Raw genomic sequence first — 12,030 nt, forward strand, 5'->3', positions numbered from 1 at the left:
TCTGCTTGGAAACGACACATTTTGTGTAGCTGTGATTCCTAAAAGATAACTTGTACGAAAATCTGTCAACGGATGTGATTCGGAATAGTGTTCCAATAATGACCCAAACATTTAATATTTAATTTACGTCATAAATCTAACAGGGATCTCTATTTTTATTTATAATAAATACGTGCAAAAAATGTAGCATTTGGAGAACTATAGCCTCTTAACTATTTATTTAGACTGGCCATCAATTAGGTAAGTATGATTTTAACACAACACCAAAAAACCTACATGATTGTTAATTAATATTTTTATAGTTTTTTTATTTGTGCTGTTTGTAAAAGTATGAATCAGAAATTAAAAACATGAGTCGTATGACTAGTAGTTATTTGGTTAAACGTAGTTCAAAAGTCTATTAATAGTAGAGACCTAGAGCACAAAGTTATGGCGTTATAATAGTTTTACAATTTTAGTGCGGTAAGTTGCGTTGATTGTGAGCTACATGAGTTTTGTTGCATTCTGCATTTTGATTTTAGAGTTAGAATTGTTTCAATACTCATAAAAATAAAATTGTATTGTAAAAATTGGTGTTTTATTAAATAACCCTAGAATGCTATCAGGGGCCCGTTTCTCAAAAACTTGTAACTTGTAATACAAGCGGATGTCACTTTTTGACAGCTTTTGTTAGAAAAGGACTTCCACTTACAAGCTTTTGAGAAATGGGACCTTGCATGGGCCGATTATATTTTAGTGTGGATTTATTTTATTTTATTCTGGGTAGAATACATAAGAAATCCCAATTTAGATAAAAAAAGTAATTTCCCGTTGAGTTACGAAAATACCATACGTTTTTGTAACTCGGTGACTGTCAATGTCTCCGTCGCACTTATATGGAAGAGTGATAAAGAGCATCATGGCTAGGCACCCTGTTCACTTTTCCTCTCTTATTTAAAAATAGTTTTATTCCCAAGGTTGTAAAATAAAAGAATTTCGTTGTCAGCATTCCTTTATTTGATTGCATATTTATTACAAACAAGAAAAACGTTAAACACTAATTATAAATAATGTATTTATCCATTTGTAAAATTATATTATAAGTTAAACGGTTAAATAAATAAAAATATACCTTTCAAGACACAGGTGCTTTTTATAAAAAATAAATATATTGTGTAAAATAAAACTCAGATTTTTAAAACATTACTATTACTTAAATGAAATTAAATTATTTTAACAATATATAAAGCTTTCCACACAAGTTATTTGGCGGTCACCTAAACACAAACTGAGAAGTGAATAATTTATGAGACAATTTATACTTGGTCATAAAATAATAGAAACGAATTTATTATCAGAAATGTGTACATTTATATGGTAAGTAATTCATTATAAGACTAAGTACAAATAATAAGTCAAAAATTTAAAATACATTGCGGTTATCTAAAGAAGGCTTATGTACAAAAGGCTGTTATTATATCAACACTGTTACAGCGCTCAGCACGAGTCTAAAATTTGTCGCTAGGTGACGCCATTCTGGTTCCACATTTGTGACGTCCCCCGGGTAAAGGTACCTTATGGCCGTTGGCGCTTACGCTATTATTAACGCCGCTCCGCCGCCGCGCGCTATTATTATTGCGGCGCTATGCGACGTAAGCGCCAAGTGCCATAAGGTACCTTTTGCCGTGGAACGTCACATTTTGTTTCATAACTACAGTTTATGAAGTAATTGAAAAATTATTTTAGTACCAGTACCGGTAGTAGTTTTTAGACTCCGGCCACGCCGACTTTGCACTGATTCGGGAGTAACAATTGGCAAGGTGCGAAGTCGGTAGAGGGGGAAGTGGCGCTGATCGTCACAAACACAGGTAATCTTATGGAATGTCCGCCATTAGTACTAGCGGCAGCCGCTTGAACTAATTTTACTCCATAAGATTTAACGTAGAAAGTCCGCCAAAATGAGGGCAGCACCAGTCGTGCACCTAGCGAATACCTACATATCCCATGGGAGCACTTGGGCATCCTCGTGGTCCGACTATAACGCTCACATGATTTTACCTCTAACTTGCATACCACAGGCTGGTACTATTGTCACAAAAATGGGACATTACCGTTTCCATTCTGGCAGAGTAGTTCATTCAAAATAGAAAACGTATATAGGTACCTACTGCAGAGAACCGCCACGGTCCCTCTGCTACCACAAATTCAGCCCGCTCAAGATCTGTCATAATTAAATCACTGCCAGGGTGCCAGGTACGTATTTGAAAAATCCAATGCACATATTTCGTGATAATATTCAAAAGATCTTCGAATGAAGATTTTAGTTTAGTTTTGTATCACATTCGATCTCTAATACAAGACAAATTATTTGCCTGTGGCACTAAAGTATATCTATTATAACTTATATTATAACAGCAAAATATGGAACCAGAATAACGCTTTAAGGATAAAATGTGTAAATAATTTAACCATTTTTTTAATGCCAATGTACACGGAAATCTTCAGAGTCTACTATTAACTGAGTACAGATGTAGTGCATTATTGTTTTCCATTGTATATTTTCGGAAACGGTCGTATTTGTCATCCTACTTCAGTCAACCTCAGTACTTTTTGTACCGACACTGACTGAAATAGCAAGACACGTTCGTATAGAAAATAATTATGCACTACATCTGAAAAGGTCAATAAGTGCACCAAATTTGGTGGTTTTAAAACTTTTAAACGTTCGCATAATAGTTTCAAGTAAGTACACATTCTACCCGACGAGCCTTAATCAAAACACACCGTCCAGTACAAAAGGCAACTTTTGCCGTATAAAGGTATCGACATTTGTTAATCAGCAAAACAATGTAAGCCTAGCTAACATCACTAAGTTGTTTATTTTGACTAGCACTTACAGCCGGAATTGGTTTTAAGGGAAATGTTTTAAGTTATAAGTTCACTAGGTGGCACCTAGACGTCATAACACATCCTGGGAACTAGATGGCAGCACTAATCACCTAGGTCTGACACCCTGTCAATACGCTCATATTTCTCAAAACTGTAATGATCAATTAATTAATAAAAGCATGACGAAATTTCATTTTTTGTTTTTATCTATAGGTATATTAATGCAAAATTGTATAAAACATAAAAATATCGAATAAATAATATCATATCACTACAGCTACACCATAAGTATAAAAATGACTCCTACTCTATTCACAGAAATATTCGCGAAACAGAAAACCAGCACACACATTTCGCAATAAAACCAACTCCCTCTGTAAAACTTAAAAAACTAACCATAAGACTACTATAAATAAATTATTCTAATATTTAATTTAACAAATTTGACGTGTTAAAATATACATCTGAAAATTAAAATTACGAATTATACAGTGCTAAAGCCAGGGACACACTTAGCCCACGTAGGTACGCAATGTATGCAATGCATCATACGCAACGCATGACAAGTATGTTTATAAGCATACACATTTCAGGTTTCAGATTGTCATAATGCATTGCATACGTCGCGTACGTGGGATTAGTGTGTCCCTGCCTTAAATACATCGGAGGCGAAACATACCGGGTCATAATCATAATTAGATAGATCAAAGTAGTTGTTAAAAAAAGATAACAAATAACCTAGTCTTTTTATTAATAATATTGTTGCACCATAAGAGAAAATATCATAAATTAAATCATATCGTAGTTATTCTCAGTATACAGGGTGGATTTCACAAATGGGGCACTGAGAGCAGCTACCGGAGCAAGATTTTAGATATTCCCTCAGTTTTAATTAACGGTGAACGGCACGGTACATATTTTGGTTAAAAGAACAATCAGACACAAAGTTATACTTATTTTTTTCTGATTTTTTTTTTTGGAAAATCTTCTCCATCTCTATTCAGGATCAAAATCTTCTTAAGGACCAACCTACACAATTCACACTATACAAATCAGTTCGCGTTCAGCATGGGATCAGGTAGCTTTCCTCATTGTCTCGTTTAAAAGATCCACCCTGTATAGTGTGAGTATAGCGGATATATATAATTTTCTAGCGATTTCTGTAAACATGGAAGCTGTTACTGCATCTGTAGTTACTGTGGAAAAACCAGGTACCTAAACGACTGTAGCTCTAGCACAGACATCTAGAAATGTTTTACCGGTATCAATCAAACAAAAGATTAGAACTATGAAAAGTTCCATAGCAAGCTGCAAGTCAATTTTGACAGTTGTGTATTAACCCTTATATTCACGAAGCTAAGACCTACCGTTTAACATATAGCCTTAGTGTCATATATATAAGGGTCAATTCATAACTCTCAAAATTGACTGCTTAGCTGCGTTAGACTATAATGGCGACAAGTTTGACAAAAGAATCGACACGAGTACGTCGTCAACATCCTATTCCGATATGAACGGCTGTAAGTTTATTCAAGTTCTAATACAATATTTGATGTATCCCAAACGAAATACCAAAAGTGCGGTCTAAAACTGATCAAAGTAGATAATTTGTTACAGGACATAACGAGAACTAGTCTTAGCGGTTAGAAGACAGATATACCGAATAAACATCCAGTTTGGCAGGTTTATGAATATTAAATATTACTACACTGGGCAGACAGAATCCCAACAAGATTCGCAGTAAACGTATTTAAATATAGTACTTTGTCACATTACCATCCTTAAGTTTTTTTATATATATAAATAAAGTACAATATATTTGATAGATTGGACAAGGTACTATAATGCCGTCCGCAACAACATCGATAACATTCATCCAATATTTAACCGCTTTTATAAGATATCATCTATGCTCATTTGTCAAAAATATTGCTATCTTGGAGTTCAATAAATACTTTGTCTCTATAAGCGAGTTGTCATAGAGATCGGACAAATTTGCGACATTGCTCGCAATAATGTGGACATGACTCCAAAATTGATTAAATAATTAATAATTTAATTATTTTAATAATTTTTTTACTTGAGATTTAATTTTGTTCCCTCGTCAATAAATAGCACTTAAATATATTATTGATATAAAAAAATGAGTACCTACAGAAAATTTGGAAAACATACTGATTAATTTCTTTAATAAATTTACATTATAAGAAATCTTTGTGTTTTTTATTGATTAGGAATCAAAATTAAACCTCAGGTAAGAAATTAATTAAATGATTAATTATTTAATCAATTTTGGAGTCATGTCCACATTATTGCGAGCAATGTCGCAAATTTGTCCGATCTCTGGTCATAATAGAGTAAAAAATCCTGCCTTAAAATACCACTTACTAGATGGTATTCCATTCGAGTCTCCAAACGAATGCAATTCGACATAGGAAATGCCTAGACTAAGACACTATCTCGCGGAAGAGATATATTCATAGCACAAGTTTAACTCTCTGTTAGAACCCATTGCTCTCTGATCTCTATATATTAAATCAATTCATCTACGGTTCACAGAAAAGTCTGTGCACTATTGCTTTTGGTTTGTATGACATATTTATATTTGGATCAATTTACTGAGAAATGCCCAAGATGACTATACAGCAAACTTATATGTCTACAACACTAACAAAAGGGTCAGTTCGCAAAATCAAACTACACTCAGAGGTCTCAATTACCATGACTATAATTCCATATATCTAGGAAAAACATCCTTTAACTTCATGTCTGTGGATATGGCTCCCGTCCGAATTCTCAAGCGTCTTATTGAATTTTTTTCGAGAACGTAAAATATTCACAACCTTAATATACTGCTGTACAACGCCATCTCTACTAAGGTTTTTCTGCATTTGATTTTCTATCTCTGGTAATGCAATGGTACCTCCGAGCCTAGTCTCGCCATACACTCAAAATAAATAAAAACTTAACAGCGATCTATCTACGAGTCGTAAGTATGTATAACACCGCCTCATAACCTTTTATCACACGTAACGTAAAAACACCTAAAAATATTGTGATGCAGATGACATAAACACAGCCCGTATGGTTAGCATTCAGAGTCCTTACACAATAATGTATATACTTAGTTATTATTATAAAAAATCTCCAATATCTAAGCTAATAACTATATAACACTACTAAAATGAATTATTTGGTGGTTATATCTTGTACAATATTCCTAGATGAGATTAGATTATGCTTAGTCGATAGCGAGTCCGTTCTAATGTAACGATTCTCACAAAAACATACCTCACGTCAATGGTACCGCGGTTAGTATTATACCATCAGGATCAGCGGGCAAGCTTTCCTGTTTACCATTCATATACGAGTATTGCATGAATTAATGCAACGCTTTTTGATGTGAAATACTTATTTATGAGAATGTTGCATATTCACACTATGCGCTTCGAGATATTTAACAAAATATATTATAAAATTCGTAAAACAGCGAAGAAACTCACTGAATTTATTGTTTTGAGCGTAAACATGAACATGTACTAGTGATGTAGTAGTATCATGTATATTGTTAAATATCTAAACGCGCAAACGTACCCTGCGTTGCCAGCCAAAGAGTTGTATACCAGTACAAAAGTACCAATGTGGTGCACGTCGCGAGTCGTATGACATCTTTCCTTTGTGTGCTTCCGCTTAACTGAGTCAGTATTGTACTGAGACTGACCAAAGTAGCACAACAATTGCGACCGTTTCCGAAAAAAATCAATGGGAAAGAATTATTCACTATATCTGTGTTACGTTCGATAATTCTCACATTCTTGAACTCTCTGCCGCCATAAGTAAACACCGAATTTAAGAAGACAATTATTGAAAGAGATGAAGTGTTTAAATCGAGTCAGTTCTCAAATACAATGATCTGTTAGCATCATCAGCCCCTGGTACCGATATACAACACTTACAAAGTAAACGTGAACGCGTACATTGATATGAGCAATTAAAAAATCTTAAATCGAAGCGCTAAGTAGATAGACAGCAAAACAATAAGCACATTGATACACTCGTATGAGTCCATGGCCGTGCACTGCTTCTATCCGAATATTCTAACGTGAAGGACGAGGGGCTTCAGCTGCAATGTCGACCTTAAACCACCTCTATATAGGGTTCATTATTAATCGGCATTGTTTGCGCTAAAGCCCTAACACACGTGAGTCGGCGAGTCTCATGAGGAAATATGCTTGATATCACACTTAAAGGCAAATTTGAACTTTGAACTTTAACTTTTCAGGCACGAGTGTATTGTTGCAACGTTTCTATACAGCACTTTCCTTACGAGACCGGCAAAATGTGAATAGGAAAAATGGATTTCGATGGACCAACAATCTAAATTCAAATCAATTCCTAATTTAGATGTATGCGACCAAATGTTTAATTAATTTAGATAATACTGAACCTTTCCCTAAAAATCCACCTTCGGTATAACCAACTTTGAGCTCGTTCTTTCATATGGCGAATGCATATGGTTAGCAAAAGCCTTATAAAAGAACTACGCCTTGTAAGACCAGTGTATACGTCCCAAATAAAATTGGTAGAGATCTTACATCCCGTCAGTACCTTACTAAGAGACAAAACGAATTCAAGTCAAACCATGTTGTTCGTGCCATTAAATGAGTACCGAACTTCAGTGCTAAACACACTATAAATAGGAATTTACACTACTTTATAGCTCGTATCCCAGACTTGTCTAAGTAAAACCAAAGTGCAAATCAGCCTCATAAATAATTATTACATATTCCTTTTAAAAGTAGTGACAAATTTCTAGCGACACGAACTCTTAAAATCGGTAAGTACCTAGGTGAATAATCGTTATGATTTACGCAGTAGGACGAATGAACTTAGGGTGATCTGAAATCAATCTCGTTAAAAAATATTAATTGGACCACATACACTGGACCTAAGCGTTCACACCTGACGTTTTCGACAGTCTGTACACTAGCTTCAACACGAAATCTAAGATCAGGATAGAGTCCTTGATACGACACTGCGCAATTTCTTACACAAACAAAACTTGGAGCTCAGTTTCATGTTGTAACAAGTGTACTCTAATGCATACATTTTGAAACTTAAGTTGCAAACACAGAAAACGTACCGACAAGACATATTTTTTAAACCTTTTCGTAAGTTTATTACAAATGCAACATAGACTAGGAATCCTCTAGACGGAGTTTAGAGCAATTATTTCATGAAACCGATGCTGCCAAAAATACGGGGGTGCGGGGGGACGAGGTGAGCGAATCCCGTGCCGTGATTGGTCCGTTCTAAGACACGGACCAATCACGGCACGGGATTGACTCGAATGGAGTAAAACTACCGTATAAGTGGCAGAGGGGGTAGCGTTACTATGCTCAGTCTAGAGGATGTCTTGTCTGTGAAATGCAACCTCCGTGTCGCTACGTCTTAATGCGTTTTCACCTTTAATTCCATCAGGCTAAGATTCAAACTCGTACACACGTAAAGTCGATCAGTCAGGTGCGCGCAACAGTTGATATTACCTATTCACATGATGAGCGTCGCCGGTTTAGCGGTGGTGCACACGTAGACGAAGTCATCGGACGCGAGCCGCCGGCGCGGCGTGCGTTAGGCGGTGGCCACCTGCCACACGATGAGGTGGCTCTTGGAGGCCCGCTCCGCCAGGGAGCTGTGCCCGCTTGAGGACCCGTCCTCGGCCACCACCACACTGTCCTCCATTTCTGAGTCGGCTGCGGAGTTCGAAACGAAGACAGTTATTTTGAGTTGGAGATATTCTTTTGTTTCAACTATCAAGAAACTTGGCGACTTTCATCAATGATTGGTTTAATTGTTTGGAAATACAAAGCTCGTGATGACATTAAATGGTCGGGTGCTTTTGGTTAGATACGTTATTTTCTTACCCACGTTAAATTTTTTAAAATCAAAATGTAATAAAAATAAAACACTGTTTAGACTGCAACGGTTACACTCACTTGAATTTTTAATCGCTATTGGCGACATGTTTCGGGCCCTTCGGGATTCAAGTGAGTCTCACGAAAATTTAATATCGAAAATTAAAACAAGTAAATAACGGAGGTTTTTACCAATTAACCCTTTTTTGAAACATAATTGATTGATATCAAAATGAAATCAATCACGACAGTTTTACTACGGGTCTGGAAAAGTTAACGATGTAAGAAACTCACTCGTCATACAAGTAGCAAAATCAGTATTTTCATACAATATTCACATATTAGTAGCTAACTACGGTTTTATTACCGTTTCCACAGTGTCATGTTGCGTTCCAAATTACAAGGAGAACGAACGTATAAAAATATTAGACACAATAAAAATTACTACATTATGAAAGTTAGCAGTATGGACAGCGCGTTAGTCGGTTTAGCAATATAGACGTTACAACGTTACGTTTACTATGTGTCGATGTATATCAAAATTACGTAAGTCTTCAAAATATGGTAGGTAAGCTGAAAAATCAAACACCATTTCGCGTGGACTAGCAATTATGATACACATTGAAATTCGACAAGCATTTAAACGCTCCATTTTATGTAAAGTTTAAGAGGAAACTTAGTGCAGCAAAAGTAAATAAATGTGCATATTTTGGGGATATCCCTTTTAATATTATGACCAACATTTACAGGTATACCTATAATTTCCTGCTTGATTTCAGCCGCCACGGTTAATTCTTTATGAAGCACTTTCAATTGCATCAAAAACGGGGGTAATTATGAAGGTGCCATAGAGAAGTGAAAATGTTCAGTGCTATTCTTACAAAATGTTACCTTTTATAGAATGGGGAAAGACAGCTTGGATTAAAAATAAAGTTTGGACAGATAGCTAATTGAGACAGACTGTTTATCTGTATTTAAGTGGTAAGATAATGTTAAACACTGGGAAACTTGTAGTTTTAGTAATCAAAGTAGTTGTTTAGTACAAGTTTTTTAACAGATTACTTTGAGAGGAGGAGAGGAGTATTGTAACTTGTAAGGTGGTTGTGATTTCTGTGGTGTAGTTTTTATAAGTATTATTATAATATATATAATGAGATAGAGGTATACAGAAGAATTAAAGATTCGGTCACAGAAAAATAAACAATTTTCTTTAAGACTGTTAGTTATAATGACAAAGGCGAATGCAAGTAGCAGTGTTTAAGTTTAGCTTGGTGTGAAAAGAGAGAGATAGTATAAAGATTATATTATAAGCATCTGTATATGAAAAGGATAAGATTTAATATAAGTAACCTTAATTACACATAAACAACTATCCTCTAGCTGCCCAGAGGCCCATTAAAAACCTCCCGTTCTATTCTAATTAGAATTTTTATTTTGTAAATTCATAATTGCACTTGTATTGACGTCTTGGTGCCACGAGGTTAATTAATATTACTCGTAAATAAACAAATATAACATTAGTAGGTATCTTATTTAATCGACCTAGTGAAATATAAACCGACGGTTATGTCATATCACAGTGGAAATCTATCGTCTTCTATCGAAACTTGTTTGCGCACGTACAATGATTAATATAATTGAGCGTTAATAATTGATGTCAAGTGTTTTAAAATACACGATATCTCTATTTACTTCAAGACAACGCAATGGTTGATAAATGATAACCCTGTTGTTCTTAGCAAAAATGGACTTTAGTTCGGTAGCCTTACACTGCGATCTTGTATCGACATAGTCAATTTAACCATTTGGACGCCAATGACCGATATATCCGCACCGTAGGTTCAACGCCAAAGACCGATTAATCGGTCACAGACCACAGAGCAACATAGACCTACGTCCATATGCATAAAGTTCAATTTCAGTTTTGACACTTCGGTGACGTGGCGTCAGCGTGACAGCTTTTGTGTTTGACACGGCGTCGAAAAGGTTAAACGTCATGGTTTGTTATACTTAGGCCGGTATCATATCGCAACTTAGAAAACTTTTGAAAAAGGCATCCTGTAGAATCCATAGGGTTTTTAAGCCATTTCACTGGGTTATAAAAAACTCGTGCGGTCAAATGCAAATGAAGCATCGGACAAATTATGTTTCGAAGTTGCGATAGGTAAGTCCCTTTTCTCTAAGAACGTGATAATTACTTATAAATGAAAATAAACAAACCCGTAATGAAATGTGCTATCTTTGTACATGCTGTTGAGCTGCTTTTACCAAAGATTCGTGAGTTAGTGAATATTCCATGATGGGCAAAGAAATATTAAGACACGTAAAGTAGTAAAAATTAAAATTATAATTTGACAGCTGAAGTTACAACCTATTCAGAGTCCATCTAAGCTAACTTTAGACCGACTTGAATAGAAGAAATGTGATATTTTGTGTGATATTTTCACAGAAATTTGACATTAATTAATAATGACATTGCCACAATTGTCATTGCAAATGCCATGTAGTTTCATTGGTCCGACTCTACCAATAGTGTGTGCGGCGGAAGAGTGTCATATATTTACTTCAGCTATCAAAATGTATGTCTACAGTATTTCGCACTACTTTACGGGTCTCGGTATTTCTTTATCTATGTTGTTAACTAACTATGGTATGGTTAGTGATGTTAGCGTAACCCAAGCGTCTACATGCGTACCGAGATACAATTAACATACCGGCTGGGAAAAATAAAATTATAATCACTTAAATCCTATCAGGTACTCAGGAATCAAGTATCTGCCAAACAATGAGGTGGGAGGCAGTGTCTCTGACGTCATCGGCATGCTCCTCTAATAGGGGAAAAAATAAAAAAGGGAAATTAAAAGCCTATCTCTTTACCCGGTAGCCTGAGTGACCAAGATTTGTTTTGATACGCTTTAGTTTTGTACTTTAATTTAAATCACTAATTTCACTGTGATAGAAATTTATAGTAAAGTAAGGACGGTAAGCACGAAGAATTTCGTACATAGACCCGTCATTTCCTTTCTTTACGCACGCGCATAATAGGGATGTGTTGAATTTTATAACAAAATCATGTAAAATAGATAGCAAACGAGCAATTTATCACAATAATGTGGATATTAAAATAAAATATTGAAAAATTACAAAAATACAGGACCTGAAAGTTTCAAAATTTAAGTTTTTTTTAACTTCCAAAAACGATAAAAGTAAGGGTACCATTCGATTCCTTACATTTCATCCAAAAAAA

At 35.3% G+C, this 12,030-nt stretch overlaps 1 protein-coding gene across 1 annotated transcript in view; it reads right to left on the reverse strand.

The window, feature by feature from the left end:
* Positions 1 to 8,311: 8,311 nt before the first annotated feature.
* The window catches only part of LOC134660938 (JNK-interacting protein 3), a 57,350-nt gene continuing 53,631 nt past the window's right edge, over positions 8,312 to 12,030 (reverse strand). Inside the window, exon 25 of the mRNA XM_063516824.1 lies at positions 8,312 to 8,621. Within this exon, the coding sequence (XP_063372894.1) occupies positions 8,500 to 8,621 (122 nt within the window). The 3' untranslated portion in view covers positions 8,312 to 8,499. The remainder of the gene's footprint in view (positions 8,622 to 12,030) is intronic.

Source organism: Cydia amplana, chromosome Z (assembly GCF_948474715.1).
Source record: "Cydia amplana chromosome Z, ilCydAmpl1.1, whole genome shotgun sequence".
NCBI lineage: Eukaryota > Metazoa > Arthropoda > Insecta > Lepidoptera > Tortricidae > Cydia > Cydia amplana.